At 36.6% G+C, this 22,287-nt stretch overlaps 1 protein-coding gene across 1 annotated transcript in view; it reads left to right on the top strand.

The window, feature by feature from the left end:
- LOC141288079 (GPI ethanolamine phosphate transferase 2-like) overlaps positions 1-22,287 on the top strand; it is a 222,035-nt gene that overhangs the window by 13,569 nt on the left and 186,179 nt on the right. The window contains exons 3-4 of the mRNA XM_073820194.1: positions 11,961-12,170; positions 16,293-16,481. Of these exons, the coding sequence (XP_073676295.1) occupies positions 11,961-12,170; positions 16,293-16,481 (399 nt within the window). The remainder of the gene's footprint in view (positions 1-11,960; positions 12,171-16,292; positions 16,482-22,287) is intronic.

Below are 22,287 nucleotides of genomic sequence, written 5' to 3'. Positions count from 1 at the left end.
AGTCAGAAGTGCGAGTTTGTATCACGCAATTCTGAGGAAAAAGTCAGAAGTGCTAGTTTGTGTCACGTAATTCTGAGGAAAAAGTTGCAAGTTTATTAAACGGAAATGTATGGTTTATTTCTTAGATATTTATTTTTGGTGTCTGTATGAACTTTATTGATTGAGAGCAGAGTGTCTAATATAGTTGGCAAAATATTTGACAAAGAAAGTATCTGCATTTAAGCATTTAAGCTACAGTGTTTCAGCTCTGATTAGACTGATAATATTCTGCATATATATTGTGCTGTTATGAGTTTAGTAAATGTTTCAGGCATTTAAATCAGTCTGCGTCCTCAACCCATCAGTTTACAGACCTTATCAGAGGCGATTGATTGTTTGTTGAACTCTGGGATATAAAAGGAGAGAAAACAGATTTAGATTAGTGTTTTACATTTGTATGAATGTAATAAAAATGGTGCATGCCTGTGTAAATGTCAACGCTCTGTTGCAAAAGGTGATTAGTTTTTTTTTTTTCCCTATCCGTTAAGCTATAGTATGAAGTTGTGTATAAGTTTCACAACTTTTGTTAGGCACGCAGTTCAGCTGAGTTTATTATGAAATGGTTGAGTCACTTAGTATGTTTACCAGCTCAGAAATGAATATTGAGTTTCAAAAAGTGCCAAGCAGTTTCCTGTCTCCATTTAGCAGATGTGCTGCTGTTGCTGATGTAACTGTATGGAGAAACTTTAGGGCTTTTTTCGGGCAGAAATGATCTTTCCTTTCAGCTGAGCCACTGGCATCCTCGCTGGCTGTGAATGCTTCTAGGAGCAGCAGTTAGCAAGCATACAAATTTAAAGCTTTCCTAGTGCCAGAACCTCTAATGCGGCATAAAACTACTGCAGAGGGGAGCCAGAATCCTCTAATTGCTCATGTTTCACTACAACTGTGACAAGAGTAAAGCAATTAGACTGTGATTTCTCAAAAGCTCCAAGTCTGGTAAGTGAAGGAGGTTCTGTGAGATCTGCTGATGGAGCAACGAGAGGAAGGACCGACCAGCTGCGAGAATCCTGCTGACAAACGAGTGCTGTGCCATATTCTATGACTATTTATAATCTGTATATTTATATAATCATTAAGGTGTAATCTTTATGCAGTATTTCAAATATTCTTAATATTTTTATGATATAAATAGCTCAGAGATTTTATTTGTCCATTAGTTTAGTCTATTTATTCAAGAGTGAGCATGATAAAGAAATATAGTTCACTGAAAAATTAAAATGCTGTCATTAATTACTCCCCATTATGTCGTTCCAAAGATGTTCATTCATCTTTGGAACAAAATTAAGGTATTTTTGATGAAATCCAACAGATTTCTGATAGATGGCAAATAATGCTGCAACTAAAAAAAAATTGTACAGTAACAATAAGATTATTTTTTCAGAAGAATTTATACTTTTATCCTTTAAGGACCCATTCAATTATCAAAAGTGACAGTACAGATATTTATAATGTTACAAAATATTGCCATTTTAAATGAACACTGTTCTGTTCTTTTCAAAGTTTCCTAAAGAAAGATGCATGGTATCCACAAAAATATGATGCAGCATTGATAATAATGTTTATTGAGCAGCAAATCAGCATATTAAAATAACTACTTTTTAAAAAGCATAATCAAATATACAACAGTCATTTTAAATTGTCAATATACCTGAAAGCAGCAATTACTGGGGTTCAAGCACTTAACGGCATTTAAGCACATATAAAGACATTACATATTAGTTAGCAAGCCTGTAACCACCTACATCAATGATTAAAAAAAGAATCCAGGAAATTTACCATAGAAATATGTTTTTTTTTTTAACATTTATGATGTTACAGCTCCAGCTGTGATCTTTCATGCCTGTTTAGATTCACCTGTCACATGTGCTCACCAGGTTTAAGTTTTTGTTTAGACTTAATAGGCCTTTGGGTATATTGTGGATAGGCTGAGCAAAAAATCTAGGGCTTGTTCGCAAAAGTAGTTTTTTTTTTTTTTTTTTTTACACCTTAATCATTAAAGGTCCACTGAAGTGCCTTGAAACACGCAGCGTTATTCTATGTGGTGACGAACTTTTAACTGAAACAAAAACATCGCCCAGCCCCGCCCACTAATTTTGAATAGCCAATAGCGTTCCATTTATATCTGCTCGGGCCAGAGCCGTTGAGCTCGGTAAAGCCGCATTTGTAAGCTTATGACCGCCACAGACTAATAAATTACCCCACAGATTCAATATGAAACTTGCTAAAACGAAATCGTGATCATAATCATGCTGAGGCTGTGTAATTTAATACATGCCGTCCGCACATATGAGCGCATATGATCTGCTCCGGGTTATGTGTCTCTGTGTAAGGGGCGGGACACTACGGACTCTAGAGAGCATTTGATTGGACAGAAGGTTTGATGAGAAACTGAAGTGCATGGTGATATCATCCAAATCCTTGATTCATATTGGCGGAAGTGACCAGACTGTAAGTTTTGAATGCCCATATCTTGTAAACGCAAATTTTGTCTTTGTTTTGCAGCACACTAGCTTATAGATAACCTTAAGGGTAATATATTCATACTAAAAGCCAAAAAAATTAAATTTTGATTTCAGGGGGACTTTAAGCAAACAGTTTGACTGACAGCAGTGGTTCTAGAGGCATAGTTGTTTCGAACAAGGAAGTCTATTGTAAGATACAAATATTGTTTGTATGTGTAAAAAACTGCACAATATACAATTGTTTATGCCTTTGAAAAATGCAATATGACCACCCTTTTTAACGTTTTGGTGTCCCTTTGCGATGGAGAGTTGAAAGTTTAACTTTTTAGGATAATTATTGAAGTTCACTCTCCAGATTCTTCCTGCACTGGTTTGGCTCCGATGGAAAAACCTAGGACTATTATGCAAAAGTAGGTTTTTCAAAAATGCAAAATACCTGAATATTTTGCCCGGGTGATGGACGAATCATGTTGTTTTGTCCATTGTGAGCCAAGGATTATGACGACATAAGACACTTGAGCCGTCAGGCTGACTGGGGCAATCCTTGGTGATGTTTTTGGTCAAATTTCTTTCAAAATGTTGTTGATGGTGTCTCCGAGTTTCAAGACTCTATGACTTAGGGTTTGGTCTGCCCGATCAGTTTAAAATAGAGATTGCTCACATTAGTTAAAATCTAAATTAACCGAAAGATTTGTTTAAATGTTTTGAAGTGTTTTTGCAAGTAAATGGTAGCCAACGGTTAAGGAGTTATGAACGATTTCGTACTTTTGATCACTGTAGCGCCCCCATCAGGCCGAGTACTACCATCCCATCAAGTTTATTATTTTGCAATATTACTGTTTTGACAGTATTTTTAATCAAATAAATGGAGCCTTGGTGAGCATTAGAGACTTTTTTCAAAACCTTCTTAAGACTGTCTATGTAATACATCAAACTATTATATTTTAAATAAATATTGCTGCAAGCAGTGATTACTGGGGTTCAAGTGCTTTAAGGCATTTAAGCAAATATGGAAAAATACATACTGTTTATCAAGCTGTTTATGATTGGAAAAAAAAGTTTTTGGCAAATAGAGGTAATTTGCTATAGAAATATGATGTTTTTTTACATTTATGACTGTTATAGTGCCAGCTGTGGTCTGATCTCCTTGAAACTTTGCATGCTTGTTTAGAATCACCTGTCGCATGTGCTCACCAGGTTTTGTCAAGTTTTGAGTTTTCCTTTAGGCTTTACAGGATTTGGGTAAATTCGGACAGGCCCCTTTTCTAAACTGCCTCGTTATAGCCTTCCAAAGGGTAAATTTCATCATTTTTTTATAATTATTGACCTTGAAAGTCCAGAAAATTGTACAGCAGTGTTTTTTTTCTTTCAGATTTCTAGTCCTAGCGAAAAACCTAGGACTTGTTCGCAAAAGTAGGGTTTTAGCATCTTCTCAATCATTTGAAAAATGGCCGATTTCTTTTAAATTTCTCTCAGACCTTTGGGGCCGTGAGTTAAACAGGCCCACCAAGTTTTGTTCCGATCGATCTCTGCTTCCCTTATCTAGTAGTTGCTGACAATTCAGCGGCCTATGGCTGCGATGTTTTTTTTTAGATATGCAAATGTCCTTGTAGACACTTGTTACTTTGGACTAAGACCATGTGTATTAAATTTTGTGTCAACGGTACAAACGGTTGCATAGTTATGGTCATTTTTATTTTATTTTTTCTCCTCTTATAGCACCAAACAGTGGCCAAGCTCAGCAACTTTTCCCACGTGACCTCAGATTCAGCTCTTACGTGTTCTGAGTTTGGCGTACATATCTCATTCCATTATAACGTTATAGCAGTTTTAGTAAAGACGTCTCTGCTTCTTTCCAATGTTTTGCCATCCCTCTGTTTTTTTATTTATTTATTTATTTTTGATAATTATTGATACTCGCTCTCCAGAGAATCTTTCTGCACTGGTTTGCTTCCGATTGTGTGAAAAACCTAGGACTAGTTTGCAAAAGTAAGGTTTTTTTAAAAGATGCAAAATACCTGAAAATTTCAAAAAGGGTAATGGACGAATCAGAGGCATGTGTTGCAAAAGTACATTTTGACTTCATCTCAATCATTTAACAAACAATTTGATGGACAGCAGTGGTTCTAGAAGCAAAGTTGTCCAGAATGAGGAGTTCTATCGTGTGATACAAATATTGTGGACGATTTCCTTCAAATTTCTCTCAGACCTTTGGGGCTGTAAGTTGAACAGGCCCACCGAGTTTCAGCCACCAAGGCCTCTGTTAACCTTGTCTAACATCTGCTCGAACTTTGGCGCCCATGTTTTTTGAAATACACAAATGTCCTTGTAGACACTTGTGGCACTTTGGACCAAGACTGGGCTCTCTGGTTTTCATGTTGAAAGGACAAATGGTTGCGTGGTTATAAGCATTCTTATGTTTTCTTTTTTCTCTCTAAAAGCGCCACCAAGTGGCCAAGATAAAAAGTGCGTTTTTTACGCCACTATTGAGAAATTTTAAGCAAAGTATTGTTACAGATTTTTCGTTAAGACCCTGAGAAATCATATCAACTTGTGGAAAATTGGCATCCGATGACTCTTAAGAGTAATTTCATACTTTTAATCGCTGTAGCACCTGTCAGGCCTTGGTGACGTTGTTGATGGTGTAAGTACAACCATACTTCCAAGTTTCAGTCTCTACAACTTAGGGTTTGGGCTGCCCGATCAGTTTTACGTGGAGATCAAAACCAAAATCAAAATCAAACAACGACATATTTGTTTAGAACTGACTGTTTTGGACTGTTTTCACTTGTAAATGGAGTTTGACCTGTGCATATTTTTGGCGACCGGTTTGGGAGTTATAAGCGTTTCCATACTTTTGATCGTTGTAGCGTCCCTGTAAGTAGAGATGTTCCGATACCCTTTTTTCCTTCCCGATACCGATTCCGATTACCTGGGCTCGGGGTATCGGCCGATACCGAGTACTAATCCGATACCTGGGTATGTAATTGTATATACAGCTGTAGATAATACTAATAAATTATTTTATTGTGTGCTTCAGACTTATTCCTTAATAAAACAAATATACAGTGATATATACAGTGAACTAGAGTATTTTTATTATATGACATACATTGAACTTTTATTATATGACATATACAGTGAACTAGAGTATTTTTATTATATGACATACATTTGACAGTGATATTTTTTCATATAGTTAGTATTACTAATCTGGTTTTCTGATGTACATCAGCCCTGTTTATAACAGAGAATTTTGGCCATAATTTGAAAGATTCTCACTAGATCTCGCAGCAACCTTATTCATTGTGCGGCATTTTCAAATGCTCCTCACTGCATCTCGCAGCAGTAACAGTGTTGCAAAATCAACGTTGACTCCCGAATAAAGCTGTTCGGGGTTTGTGCAAGTTTGTTTGCATTGCAGTCCAAGCTGATAAACGGTCAGCGCTGAGCAGCTCAAACGTGTCGTGTTAGTTTCACTTTCGTTTCGCGTGCCATTTTATGTTTCTCATCTGAGACAGAAATGGCAGAGATTATGAGTTGAACAACGCGGTGGTCGCGCCAGTGTGACCGCTCACGAAAATTAGTAACACTGGCAGAAAAATTGGTCACAGTCTGGAGCCCTTTAATATTACCGCAAGTGTCCCGCGCGCTTCAGTACAAGGAGTAAACAAACCACGCGCCTGTACAATTCATTAACAAAGAACCATGCATTAATTCATATTTAAACAGTCGGTTTTTGGCTTAATATTAGTCCATGTCACGATTTGATTTAAGTGTAATGAACTACCTTTGATTAATGCATCAAAGTTTGACAAATTCCGTGACGTTCCGCGTTAAACTGTAAGTTCCATTTTGACTGGATTCCGTCCGTGTTTTCTGCATCGCAGAAATCATAAAGCCCTACATATGAGACATGCCGCCGTTTTAGCGGACAAACTGCTTGCACATTTGTATTTCTTCCTCGCTGCTCTAAACAGTGGTTGCTTGTGGCAACACTGTTTGCATTCTGAGCCGCGAAGAAGAACTGGCTTCTGATTTGCTAGCGGGAATAACTTATATCTTAAGAAAATGGTATCGGATCGGTACGTGGGTTCAAGTACTCGCCGATTCCGATGCTAGATTTTTTTTGTGGTATCGGCGGCATTTCCGATACTGGTATCGGAATCGGAACAACCCTATCTGTAAGCAGTCCCGGTTCCAGAACTAAATCACTGAGGGTGCTTCCTAAATTAATGAGGGTGCTCTAACATTATACCATCATAGTCGACATTAGGGCGCGACACTGATGGCGCGCGTTGCTATTTTAAAATCAAAATACTTAATTTTTGTATGTAATGGCAAATTGATTATACTTTCGTTTTTTTATTAACTTAAGCCTGGGATACACTGTGCGATATTATCAATCGTTGCTCTTGGCTCTAGCTCAAACTGCACGACAGAATCGCAGGGTGTAAAAGTTCGCAGCTCACGATTTATGTTCTCACACTGTACGACCCGATGCTCTTATGCGATCTTACCGCTCACACTGTGCGTCCAATATCGCACGTCGGACTTGAAACAGAAGAAGAAGAACAACAAAAACACGGTAGTAGGATGCTGACAAGGAATGATGAGGGTCACCAGAGCAAAAAGCGCTCGATCTCGTGCCTTTCCGTGAGTTCGTGTAAGCGCATGGACTTTTTTTATCTTTTTTTTTTATGATGTTATTTGTATCTGAAGAATGTTCTTTTTTTATTATTATTTTTTTTATTGAACTTTTGAAATAACAGAACATGTTGCTTCCTTCTAGTGATGGGTCGTTCTTGAACGATTCGCTCATTTTGAACGAATCTTTAATGTGACTCGGGACAAACGAGTCGTCTCGGGGAGTGATTCATTCAGTCGCGCATGCGCAACATCCTATTACTGGAATTAGTTCACCTGTTTTTAGAGTCGTTAGGCGAGGTGAGCGAACCATAGACTAAAGTAGACATAGACTTAAATCTAAGCCCTAGCCCGGCCCTGGTCCGAGACGCACAGGCTGTAGCCCGGCCCGTGTCCGACAGCTTATCAAAAATTTTGGCCCGAGTCCGACCCGAAGCCCGTCTTTTTTTCCGCCAAACAGCTTATACTGTTACAGCCATTAAAATAGACCAGATTTCGTATTTAATAGAAAGTTTATGTTTTTTCGTTTCGGTTTTTTTATCAGAACAATTTAGAGAAAAGTTTGGAGTTTTTTGTTTGTTTGTTTGTTTGTTTTTTAAATGTAAGTTAGTTTTTTAAGTGACATCGATATCCAAGCGGTATGTGGTCCACAGTGTGTTTACTCAATTTAACCATATATCAAATCAACACTTGACTAGTCTACAATGCAATTCACAGATATAAAACAAACATCAATATAGCAAAATGTTAGATTTAAAGTTTATTATCACCATCTCAGAACAAAGGCATTTCAAACAGGGCAGGCAGTTCTGCTGCGCAAAACCGGAACATACAAAGTCGCAGTGGTAAAGTAAACGAATATTGAACAAATATATAAAGAATAAATAATAATATAGAAAACTTAAAAAACACAACTTTACCACGTGGCTGAAAATCTCTCTGCGGTATGTGAGCACAGTGGAGCGGCAACAATTTCCCCCGCACTCCTTGCATTTAATAATCCAGCTCCACTCCTCTCTCACTGATGTCAGAAACACCGCTCCGCGTCAAAAAACAAAAACAAAAAAAACAAACAAATTAAGTATGTTTGAAATGTAACAGTCCTGTTCATAAAATATAATAAAATAAAATAACAGGAGAGTTTCAAACATAGTGTGCAATATTTGTTCCGACCACAGCTAATAATTGTCAGCATTAAAAGAGTATTGCTGCTTTATCCAGTGCAAAGTTTGTAATGAAAATAATACGTTTTCGTCAGTTATTTTACCTACAGATCACATTATTTCTGATTTGAGTGATCCATCTCTATCAAGCTAAACAGCGGTGGTGGAGCGCTCTTGAAGAGAGTGAAAACCATGACGCTCCGACTTTTAAAAAAATCCGCTCCTTCCTCCATTCAAAATCACACCGCTCCACTCCGCGCTCCGCTCATACTCTGCTATGCGCGAGAAATCACTGGCGCTTCCGGGGACGCACGCATGAAATCATGAAATCACGCCCGATATATGTGCAAGTTATGACGTGAAAATTGGCCCGAAGCCCGGCCCTAGGAGCAAAAAAAAAAAAAATTCGGGCCCCGACGGGCTCGGACTCAAATGCAGGGCTCTAGACTAAAGACCCAGGCAAACAATGATTTAATATTTTCTGTTTCTTATAGCATTATAGTTTTGTTTTGTTTTGTTTTGTTTTGTTTGAAGTGTGATTAACGTTTGTGTCAGCAGTAGATGTGTTAGGGAGGTTAAAGGCTAACATTTGAATTATATTTATTGTTAAAATGAACGAAATTACTCGAAAAAAGATTCGTTCATTTTGCTGAACGAGACTCAAAGGTCCGAGTCGGTAAAATGATCCGAACTTCCCATCACTACTTCCTTCACTTTCACTTTCGTGTTTGCACAGGCGCAGTGCCAGAGTTTTGGGGTAATCAGGTCGTAGACGCTCGTAGCATTGCTTCAACGGTGCGATACACTCACGAGGGCCGACCAGAATTTCAAACCAGTTTGATTTTCATCCGACCATACGATTGTCGATCGTGAGAGGGTAATCGCTTCTCGTTACCCTGTGTATACTACACGATGTGAGACGCACGAGTCAGCTGAAAATCGGCCCGATCCAAGAAATTCTCGCACGAGTGAAAAATCGTGGCAAAAAGGGTCAAAAATCGTACAGTGTATGCCCGGCTTTAATTTAGAAAAAAAACGTTTGGAGCATTTTTGTTCGTAAAATATAAGTTTTTATTTTATTTTATTATTATTATTTTTAAGGAACAGCGCCCAGCGGTAGACTGATCAGTCTGTTAATTTGATCAGTTTGCCTACTCAAATCATCACGATTTGCATAAAATCTATAGATATGAAATAGTTCAAGTATAAAACAATGTTAGTTTAAACGTTAAACCTAGAGATAAATGTGCGGTATTAGGCGCATATCCAATAGTTTGTGCAGAGAGTGGAAGCTGAAGACGCAGGACATGGGCGCCAGTGCATTTTTTTCAGTGGAAGCAATTTAAAATGATCTGTCATTTTTGCTCACAAAGGTAAGAGTAGGTTAATACATCATTCGGTACTGTAAAGGGTGTACTTTTATTTGTGTGCACTTAAAAAAACCCGTATAAAATAGTTTTAAATTATTACTTAACGAAATAAAACAAATAGAAAACAAAAACTCTCTCATTATGTAATCCGAAAAGATAAATTTCTCTTTAAAGGCGCGTCCAAAAAGGATTTTTGTTACACTGACTCAGAATACACTAGTTTATTAATATATAATTTAAATAAGCTTTACTCTTTCCGGCCCGGCACATTCAGTGTTATTTATTTACCTTTGTGGCAATTTTCAGCATATTGTGTGCTTGAGCGCGGATCTGTTCCAGCTGCGCTGCAGTCCGTGCCCGGTCTCGAAAGTGAAACCGAAAGTGAAGTCTCCTGTTGTTTCCACCAGCGCGGCATTTTTTTCTTCACCATAATTTATGGATGTCTAAAGTATTAAAATAAGGAGAAACCTAAAACAGATAAAACCGGTGCCCGTCCGCCTCTGAACTTTGACGTGAAAATTGGCCTGAAGCCCAGCAACTAGAGGTGTAAAAAAGTCGGGCTAGTCGGCCGAGGCTGAAATGCAACTCTCTAATTGACTGCTTTGATGCGTTACAATATGGTAGGGCATTGTTTTAATGCTTACAGCAGAAAAATAAATGTTTTTTTTTAATGATTACTCACTGGATTGTTATCTAAATCTGCAATAAAATGACATTATTACAGCTTTAACTGAGGGTGCTATTGATTTCGTTTGAGGGTGCTTAGCACCCTCAAGCACCCCCGTAGAACCGGGCCTGCCTGTAAGGCCGATTGGGGTGAGCCTTGGTGACGTTGTAGGTGGTGTGAATACTACCATCCCTCCAAGTTACAAGTCTCTACGACTTAGGGTTTAGTCTACACGATCATTTTTTTTGTGGAGATCGCTCATCCTTGGCCATTCTAACAATTACAATAGGGTTTCAGCGCTACATTCTTGAACCCCTAATAATATTTCACAATATTCAGTTTTTTTAATCAAATAAATGGAGTCTTGATGAGTATTACAGACTTCTTTCAAATCCTTCTTAAGACTATGTCTATGTAATACCTCAAACTATTATATTTTAAATAAAAAAGCAATGCAACGTAGACAGACGTAGTGATGAAAACCCCCGAAACACCTGTTTTAGCACTACTGTAATAAGACCCAGATCTAGTGATGTTTATGATGACACCTGCTTTTTTTTCTCCAGTCTTTTTTCCCATCATCTTAGCTCTGTGTTAATTGTCTCAGTGAAGCACGTTGCGTTAGATGACAGTAATTGTGTTGTGTACACTAACAGACACGCAATCAATGCCCTCATTATATTCGACACCGCAAATAGGAGGGGTGGTCTCGTAGCGCGTGTGTGTGTTGTTTTCCTAGTTTTCATCATTAGATGATTCGTTCCTCAGAGATGAGGGACTGGGTGAGGGAATTATGTTTGGGTTTTCTAGGAGGGTGAGGGAAAGGTTTCATGTTGTGTTTTTCTCTGCGTGAGACTACAAAGAGTTTGTAAATTTGTGCTTCTGTTCCCAGAATAGCTAATGAGCTATCGGGCCTTTTTTAGCATCTCTGGTCATTTACATTCAGATTTACGCTTTTTCTATAACAAGTCTGTAAATATGAGACTTTATGAGTTGAGAAATCTTTTAAGTACACTAAAAACAACAGGCTTTACTTGTCAAAAATGTCTGTTTTTTTCAACCCCTAAAAGCTATATTTCTTGTGTGCTCTGCCTTCTTTTATAACAGCTGTCAAAACTGTGGAAGTATCAAATTGTATTGTTTACAAGACATAAATGGAGCAGTTGAAATTTTATAGAGCCTGTTTTCTGCTTGTTTGTTCCCTGAAGTGAATTTGTAATGCTTTAAAGGAATAGTTCACCCCAAAATTATTCTGTACAGATGACTTTGTTTCTTCATCAGAACAGATTTTGGAGAAATTTAGCATTACTTTACATGCTCACCACTGGATCCTCTGCAGTAAATGGGTGTCATCAGAATGAGAGTCCAAACAGCTGATTAAAAACATCTCAAGTAATTGACACACCTCTAGTTCATCATTAGAACTGTTTTCGCTTGTAAACAGTGCTTGATATGTGCAGATGTTTCCCTTTATTCAGATGAGATGACCTTTTCACTGGAGAAAGCCATATTATGTATTGAGGACTCACATTTTTGAATAAACTTCTTTTTTAGGTTTCTTTGGACAGTAATGGTTAAACAGTAATATTTGTGTTCAAATGTCCATCATCAGGCTCTGACCACCGGCAGCATCCCAGGCTTCATAGATGTGGTGATGAACCTGAACTCTCCTGCTCTGCTAGAGGACAATCTCATCTGGCAGGCCAAGAGTGCTGGCAAACGGATCATTTTCTATGGCGACGACACTTGGGTTCGACTCTTCCCCAAACAATTCATGGAGCATGATGGAACTACCTCATTTTTTGTCTCAGACTACACAGAGGTGAGAAGATCTAAACTCAGAGTTGTTCAACTCTTTCCAGTAATTTCAATGGGAATCAACAAGATCAAGAAATTCATGTAAGGGTGAAAGATTTACCAAACAGATTTTATAACTGGTTCAAAGTGGTTTGAAATTGACTTGAGTGTGAGGTGTGCTTCATATAGCTCTGCACTTTTGACAACAGACAGTGGAAATTGTGCTGAAGTTTGTGACTGCACCTTTTTGTGAGTTCAGAATTTTAGAAGTTATTTTTGTAGGTTGCTTTCAATTAATGCTCTTCCTGAAGTGAGGAGGTTTTGAGTTCCTTGGAAAGCCAGATATTTGAAATAATAGTCTTTTTTTATTTGAAAAGTTTATTGAACCTTTAGGGGAGAAAGAAAAACCTAGAAAGAAAAAGTTTGCATGTTTTTTTTGGAGTATCACGGTTGAGGCGTCAGACTTTTATGGCTTATATAGTATGATATATGAGAATATAGAATTCAAATGAGGAAAAGTCATTTCAGTTTTATTCAGAGGCCCAAACTGAGTAAAAATATGCAGTTTACTGCAGAATAAGATGAAATTCTCATAGCTTGTACACCAATGAGATATAAATAACAGTATAGCAGACTACTTACATAAAATGCCAGTTATCTCCCACTCCCAATATAAAAAGTCTTAGTAAGATAACATTTAAGGGAGGTTTCTAGCTCTGAAGTTTGCAATGCATGATTGAAAGATGAACAAATAAACTTTTCTCAAAAGCCTGATGATCATATTTAATACATGCAGCGGGGAAAAAAATATTTGATCCCCTGTTGATTTTGTACGTTTGCCCACTGACAAAGAAAAGATCAGTCTATAATTTTAGTGAGAGACAGAATAACAACAAAAAATCCAGAAAAACGTATTTCAAAAAAGTTATAAATTGATTTGCATTTTAATGAGTGTAATAAGTATTTGACCCCTTCGCAAAACATGACTTAGTACTTGTTGGCAAAACCCAATTACAGAGGTTAGAAGTTTCTTGTAGTTGGCCACCAGGTTTGCACACATCTCAGGAGGGATTTTGTCCCACTCCTCTTTGCAGATCCTCTCCAAGTCATTAAGGTTTCGAGGCTGACGTTTGGCAACTTGAACCTTCAGTTCCCTCCACAGATTGTCTATGGGATTAAGGTCTGGAGACTGGCTAGGCCACTCCAGGACCTTAAAGTGCTTTTTCTTAAGCCACTTCTTTGTTGCCTTGGCGTGTGTTTTAGGTCACTGTCATGCTGGAATACCCATCCACGAACCATTTTTATAGCCCTGGCTGAGGGAAGGAGGTTCTCACCCAAGATTTGACAATACATGACCCCGTCTATCATCCCTTTGATGCGGTGCAGTTGTCCTGTCCCCTTAGCAGAAAAACACCCCCAAAGCATAATGTTTCCACATCCATGTTTGACGGTGAGTTGAGTTGATGCCAAAGAGCTTGATTTTGGTCTCATCTGACCACAACACTTTCACCCAGTTCTCCTCTGAATCATTCAGATGTTCACTGGCAAATTTTAGACAGGCCTGTACATTTGCTTTCTTGAGCAGGGGGAACTTGCAGGATTTCAGTCCTTCACAGCGTAGCGTGTTACCAATTGTTTTCTTGGCGACTATGGTCCCAGCTGCCTTGACAAGACAAGACATCATTGACAAGATCCTCCCAAGTAGATCTGGGCTGATTCCTCACTGTTCTCGTGATCATTGAAACTCCACAAGGTGAGATCTTGCATGGAGCCCCAGACCGAGGAAGATTGACAGTTATTTTGTGTTTCTTCCGTTTGCAAATAATCACACCAACTGTTGTCACCTTTTCACCAAGCTGCTTGGCGATGGTCTGTAGCCCATTCCAGCCTTGTGTAGGTCTACAATCTTGTCCCTGACATTTATGTACAGCTCTTTGGTCTTGGCCATGGTGGAATCTGATTGATTGATTGCTTCTGTGGACAGGTGTATTTTATACAGGTAACAAACTGAGATTAGGAGCACTTCCCTTAAGAGAGTGCTCCTAATCTCAGCTCGTTACCTGTATAAAAGACATCTGGGAGTAAGAAATCTTGCTGATTGATAGGGGATCAAATACTTAATTCACTCATTAAAATGCAAATCAATTTATAACTTTTTTGAAATGCGTTTTTCTGGATTTTTTGTTGTTATTCTGTCTCTCACTGTTCAAATAAACCTACCATAAAGTTATAGACTGATCATTTCTTTGTCAGTGGGAAAATGTACAAAATCAGCAGGTGATCAAATATTTTTTTTCCTCACTGAAAGGGATTAGTTCACTCCTGAATTAAAATTTCCTGACAACTTACTCACCCCCATGTGATCCAAGATGTCCATGTCTTTCTTTCTAAAGTCAAAATGAAATAAGGTTTTTGAGGAAAACCTTTCTAGGATTTTTTTTCCATATAGTGGACCTCAATGGGGATCAATGGGTTGAAGGTCCAAATTGCAGTTTCAATGCAGCTTCAAGGGGACCTCTACATGAACCCAGCTGAGGAATAAGAGTTGTATATAGTGAAATGATTGGCCATTTTCTAAAAAAAAAAAAATATATATATATATATATATATATATATATATATTCTTTTTAAGCACAAATGCTTGTCTTGCACTAGTTCTGCGATGTGCGTCTACGACTTCACCCATTACGTAGTTGGAAAGATCACGCATGGTTATTTCTTTGACCAGGGTTCATACAAGTGCTTGAAATACTTGAATATGACTTTTTGAAAATTGCCAATATTCCTGAAGAGGTACTTGAAAAGTTGTTAAATTATTGAAAAACAATGTATATATGAAATAAGTGTTTCTTTTTTAAATAAGCGCATCTTTTCATGCAATTAAAAAAAAATACACTTTTTTTTTTGCCAATTTCAGTTAACGTCATAAAACTATCAAGCTAAATCAGTAGTAGTAATGACAGTGTTGTGTAAAAATGGCGCAAATCAAATCGAGTGAATCAAATCAATCGAGTGAGTCATGTAAGCTGGAACTGCTTTGATTCCAACTCATGACTTCTTTTAATTTTAAGCAAATCACTACAAAAAACCAGGTCAAATGAAAAGAGCCATTCATTTTTGAACATCACTGGTATTGCTTTAAAAAAAAAACATTTAAAAACCATTGCGTCGCACCATGGTTCACTTTTAAAAAGGGCTCCAATCAGATCACGTATCTCGAATCAATTTATTTAGATCGGAACCTCGTCGCGTGTCGCAATTCATTTGATTTAGTTTGGGACTTCGGAGCAGGTTCTTGAATCATTTTGCAAATGTAATGAATTACAATCTGCACTCCGACTCCTGATCTGAAATTATGATTTGCGAATCATTATTCAGATCGAACTATGGAGCATAGACCACGAGACATTTGATTAAGAATCGGAACTTCGGAGCGGGTTCTTGCATCTTTTGCTTTAGATCGGTACCTAGGAGCACTAGATTCAGATCGGGACTTCGGTTTCTTAAACAGTTGAATACATAAAACCATAAGTGAGATCTCTGATTTAAGTCCTTGAAAATCAAAAAAGTAGTGCTTGAAGTCCTTGAAAGTCCTGTAATTTTATATTACAGTATCTGTACAAACCCTGTGGTGGGGTAGGGTTAGTTCGGAAAAAAACGTAAAAATCATCCAACGTCATTGTTTTGGCTTTTTTTTTGTTGCTAAAGGGCGTTTGACTTTCTTTGCATGTTCACTTTGTAAATATTGGGTCGCCTACATCACGTGTGACCTTTCCAATGCGATTATAAAATGTGTGAAGTGGAGCTAGTGCAAGATAAGCATTTGTGGTTGAAAGGTATATAAATTTGTATTATTTTAAGAAACTTACTGATCGTTTCGCTGGATAAGACCCTTATTCCTCGCCTGGGATTTTGTAGAGCCCTTTGAAGCTGCATTAAAACTGCTATTTGGACCTTCAAACTCATTGATCCCCACTGAAGTCCACTAGATGGGGAAAAAACCCTGCAATGTTTTCCTCAAAAACCTTAATTTCTTTTCGACCAAAGAAAGAAAGACATGAACACTTTGGGGGTAAGTAAATTATCAGGAGTCTTCATTTGTCTATATCTTCTTACCCTCTCTCAAATCTGAATATCTCGGTGGCAGGTGGACAATAATGTGACCCGTCATCTGGACAGCACTCTGAAGCGAGATGACTGGGATATTCTGATTCTGCATTATCTGGGTCTGGACCACATTGGACACATCAGTGGACCCCACAGCTCTCTGATAGGACCCAAACTCATGGAGATGGATGACATCATCAAGAAAATACATGTCTCACTCATATCAAAGGTGTGTTGTTTTTCTTTTGCTCTTGACCCCGTCAACATCTCCTGAAGAACCGGTTAACCTTTATGAAGCCGGATCTACTCTCCGTTCATTATAGTGCAAGTTTGAGTGTTTCTCTGAAAATCTCCAGGGCTTTTCTGAAGCCCTTGATATTTGCTTTCCTGATCTTTCATTTAGTGGATTCATATCAAGCTCTTCTCCTCCACAATTTTATCTGTAGCCAGTCTTGAAGTGTTTACTCATTTTATTGGCGTTTGCCAAGTCAGCCATCATTACTAATATTGCTCATACCGAGGATTATTGATTTGAACAAACCCCTGACACTAAGTATTAAACTTCAGTGTGTAATTAAAGCATATTAGCTTTTTGACTTCAGTAGGTGATCACATGCAGTTTACATCTGCTGCTTGATTAAACAGGTGAAAATATCCCACAGATGTGCATTGAATATCATAGGCGACCAAATTATCATTGGTTAAAGGGATAGTTTAGCCAAAAATGAAAATTCTAGAATAGATCTGTCATTAATTACTCACCCTCATGTTGTTCCAAACCCATTTTCGGAGCACAAATTAAGATATTTTTTTATTACCTTTCTAAACCTTGAAAGTGGTAGAACCCTTGCTGTCTATAGAGAGTCAGGAAGCTCTCAGGTTTTATCAAAAATATCTTAATTTGTGTTCTGAAGAAGAACAAAGGTCTTATGTGTTTGGAATGACGTGAAGGTGAGTAATTAATGACAGAATTTAACTATCCCTTAAAGGGTGGACTCTTTTTACTTCAGCCTAGCAACCACGTAATACCACCCTAGCAAGTGCACAGAACAGCCTGGATTTATGACGTCTCCTGCTGGAGCAGCACCACTATTTTTTTTTCAGCCTGTCAGAGTGAGGCTCATTTTTCTCTCTTGGTTTTTCCTGAAAAGTCTTCTCTCACTGTGTTTTTTAAAGACTAAGCAGTTCTGCTACATTCTGACCCAAATACAGATTTATTCCCTGCGGATCATTTGTCTGATTTCAACCAGGGTTATTACAGCTAACTAAAAGTAAGACTGAAACTATTCCAAACATTTTTGTTAATTCACAAATAAAATATAAATATTAAGTGGAAAAGTAATTAATGAAAATTAGAAAGGGTGCCCTGGCGACTAACTGAAATAAGTTGAAGCACTAAAATTACTGGAAATAAATAAAAACTAAAACTGAAATAAAGGTCAGAAGTTTACTCCCCCCTTTCAGAATCTGCAAAATGCAAATTATTTGACCAAAATAAGAGGGATCATACAAAATGCATGTTAGTTTTTTATTTAGTACTGACCTGAATAAGATTTTTCACATTAAAGCTGTTTACATATAGTTCACAAGAGAAAATAATAGCTGAATTTATAAAAATGACCCCGTTCAAAAGTTTACATACACTTGATTGTGTTATTACCTGAATGACCCACAGCTGTGTTTTTTTTTTTTTTGTTGTTGTTTTGTTTAGTGACAGTTGTTCATAAGTCCCTTGTTTGTCCTGAACAGTTAAACTGCCCGCTGTTCTTCAGAAAAATCCTTTAGGTCCTAGAAATTCTTTGGTTTTTCAGCATTTTTGTGTATTTGAACCCTTTCCAACAATGACTGTATGATTTTGAGATCCATCTTTTCACACTGAGGACAACTGAGTGACCCATATGCAACTATTACAGAAGGTTCAAATGCTCACCGATGCTCCAGAAGTAAAAACAGAGCAGAGGAGTGAAAACTTTTTGAATTTGAATATCAGGGTAAATGTAACTTATTTTGTCTTCTGGGAAACATGTTAGTATCTTTTGTAGCTTCTGAAGGTCAGTGCTAAATGAAAAAAAAAAAAGAAGATATTTAGGCAAAATAAGAAAAATAAACACATTCTGTTCAAAAGTTTTCACCCCCCGGTTCTTAATGCATTGTGTTTCCTTCTGAAGCATCTGTGAGCGTTTGAACCTTCTTTAATAGTTGCATATGAGTCCCTTAGTTGTCCTCAGTGTGAAGAGATGGATTTCAAAATCTGTTTCTCGCTGGATTGTACTGTAGGAATGAGGCAAACAATCTGGCGTTCACATTATAAATCCGAGAGTTTAAAAACTTTCCAGACACATCGGTTACTTTCATTCCCGTCATAAAAGTTCAATAATTAGGCCTAAATCATCATTGTAACAATGGTGAATATTATACTTTTCTCCTCTTCTGTATCTCTCCTCAAGAAGTTTACTTTCTGTCAGCGACTCCGCTCTGGGTAATTACATAATTATGTAATTATGCACATTGCGCTATTTCGCTATGTGACACTGGCCCTCACTGATTTTCTGACTGATTTGCAGAATTAGCATTAGCCTGTTCATGCAGCCCACAACATCCGTTTGGGCAGAAAATTCTGTTGCCCTTAAAGTCGTTTTTTGACTTTGCACTGCATCCAAACAAGTTGAACTTGTTTTAAATGTAATTACACTGCTCTGCATCATATCTGCTGAATAAAATCCAATACTTCTTTCTTACTAATCTGGTGTTGCTACTTCCAAAAATATTGGCTGGTTTGCTCAAACACGTCACACTTTCTTACAAAATGACTCATTTCATTGCCTTTTTGCTTTCCACTATTCGTAAAGTGCAACCTTTGCAGATTGCAAGTTAAATTTTGAGTACTTCTTTTAAAGGCGTAAAATTAGCACTCACGATGTTTGCCAAGTTTTCCTGCAGTTGTCTGCCAAAAAAAGCTGTTTTAACATTTAAAAGCACTTTGTAAGAAGTCTTTAAAAGGATAGTTAATCCAGAAATGAAAATTCTGTCATTAATTGCTCACCTTGATGTTTTTCCAAACCCATAAGACCTTCGTTCATCTTCAGAACACAAATTAAGATGTTTTTGATGAAATCCGTAAACTTTCTGACCCTGCATAGACAGCAACACAACTGAAAAGTTCAAGGCCCAGAATCTTTAAAATAGTCCCTGTGACATCTACAATAAGCATCCTGGTATAACCATTGCTTCACACTGATTCGTGCTACATTTAATATGATTATAAAAGAGAATTTCATTGAAATCGATGAACGCTTCATAACTTCTATAACAGAAATGTTCCCACTTTTTTTCCGTCACGGCGCCTAAACACGCCTCTAGATTGGTGACATCTGTATAAGCAGCTGCGTCCTACTTTAGCACCCCGCAGGCCTGCTGCCCATTATAATATCTGCATGCGAAATCTGTTCCCTCTGCAGGTGAGAGAGTTTAACTCCCTACAGGACCAGAGAAACACCGGAGCTCCCTGCAGTATGACACATCCAACTCTCATTAATCATCACAGCCCTTTATGAGAGATCTTATAGGAGCCGTTAATGTAGGTTATTCAGAGCGTTGCCTTAAGTAACAGTGAATTTTAGGACATGATAAAATGGTGCGTCAGTTTACATCTATAGCAAGAACGCACAAGAGCAACTGGAGTTATTTTAAAAGGGTCGTATCATGAAAAATTACATTACCTGAGATAAAAGAGCTCAGTGCACTATGATAACATGGGTAAATAAAAACTTGCTCACCAAAAAGAGAATTCTATATCAACTTATGTAATAGTAATAGTAATAGTAATGGCACATTTTTATTATTTTTCACAGTTTTCAGATTATCGAGATTTTTTAAGATAAATAATAATTAAATTATAATTAATTATAGACTTTTTTATATACACTGTCGCTCAAAAGTTTGGGATCAGTAAGACTTTTAATGTTTTTTTTAAAGAAGTCTCATATGCTCATAAAGGCTGCACTTATTTGATCAAAAATACAAAAAACCCCCAGTAATATTGCAAAATGTTATTATGCTATAAAGTAGTGGTTTTTATTTGAATATACTTTAAAATATAATTTATTCCTGTGATGCAAAGCTGAATTTTCATCAGCTGTTACTCCAGTCTTAAGTGTCACATGATCTTTCAGAAATCATTCTAATATGGCTATTTATTATAATTATTATAATTTACAATATTAAGTAAAATATTGTACAGTTTCATGCAGTTTTTTCCATTAATGCTTTTGAATTTTATTTTTTAGATTTTTTTTGTTTTGATTTAAATTTTTGTTAAAGTTTGAATCATTTTTTATTAGTCTAAATATATACATATAGTTTATAATAAATATTTTATTTAATATTATATATTTTTTTTACATTGATGTCTTCAGTGTCATGCAGTGTTTTTACATGATATTATTATAGTTAACATTTTTTGAATAAGACTTTATTTTTAGATTTTTTTTGTTTAATTTTTAATTTTTGGTAAAGTTTTGATAATTTTTTATTAGTATAAAAAATATACGTAATGCCTATAATAATTGTTTTATTTAATATTATAATATTTATTTGATGTCATTGATGTCTTCAGTTAAAATAAAAGACAGCGGATGATAATTTTTTCATTGATATATTTGTTATTATTATTATTATATATTATTACTATTATAGTTTTTCACTATTATAGTTATTATTAGTATTTTGAATTGGAATTTTTTGGGATTTTGTTTTAATTTAAATATTTGTTTAAGTTTTTGAGAATTTTTTTTATGATTATAAAATGTTTACATATAGTAAAATGTTTACATGGTCTATAATAAATATTTTATTTAATATTATAGTATTTATTTACATGTATTCGGTTTCATGCAGTTTTTTTCATTTATGTATTATATTTTTTGTTTTAATTTAAATGTTTGTTAAAGTTTTGGTAATTTGTTTTTTAGTATAAAAAAACTATATGTAGATAGATGCCTAGCTGATTAAAAAAGAGGTTTTTATTTTAGTTTTAATTGTTTTAGTTTAAATGTTTATTTTATTTTTATTATTTTAGCTTATTTTATTTCTTCGGTTTTATGGTATGGTTTTAAATTTAATTAATAGTAACCTTGGTTTCATGTCTACTTCTCTCTTTTACAAGTGAAAAAACCCCCCAAAACTACCATAATGTAAAGAAAAATAAAATCATAAAAATGTATGATATGATTGCACATTACTACTATTGATTTCATATCCAGTGTCCAGTAACTTTAAAACAAGTCCTTTTAAAGCCTCAACCATTTATTCTCGTTATCTAGGTTACCTGATAGCGATCTGTGCTTTTACTTTACACCTGAGGATGATTAAAAGTCTGTTGCCATGGTTTCGAACTGCACTTCCTGTTTGCCGCCACACCAACAATGGGCATAATTGGGCGTATTGGGCTGGCATGTAAATTTTCAAGTTTCCTCCGCAAGTCGAAGGAAACATTCAGAAGTGCTTTTGAATAATGTTGTCTTGTTCATTTCAGAAGCTTGACTATAGCGTGAAATGATGTCTGGGATTACAGTTTGCTGCTATCAGGTTTTCTTGCCTGAAAGTTTCTGTACCGTAGTTCAATGGGAAATTGATTCCTCCCTGATATCCATTTGAATTATGCTCCGTGTGGGATGGTTTGCATGTAACGGAGGGTAGAGAAGGAGCTCCGGCGAGAGGAAATGAACGTGTGAGATGAATTTGGTGTCAGATTTTGAGGGATTCCCTGGAGGGCCGTATCGAGTCGGATGTTTTGTACTGTTGACGGATGCTGTTATACTAGAAATGATTTATATCATAGAGCACAAATCAATGTTTACCATAGGATTTTGTATTTGCAGACCAACAAATCCAAATCTGGCCCTGACTACATAAACATATGATTTTACTTTATAGTTTAATACAAGGTTTAAAGGATTAGTTCACTTCCAGAATAAAAACTTCCTGATTAATTTTCCCACCCCATGTCATCCAAGATGTTCATGTCTTTCTTCCTT

The sequence above is a fragment of the Garra rufa genome, chromosome 16, assembly GCF_049309525.1.
Source record: "Garra rufa chromosome 16, GarRuf1.0, whole genome shotgun sequence".
NCBI lineage: Eukaryota > Metazoa > Chordata > Actinopteri > Cypriniformes > Cyprinidae > Garra > Garra rufa.
The sequence above is the reverse complement of the archived record's forward strand: the minus strand, read 5'-3'. Positions and strand labels throughout refer to the sequence as shown.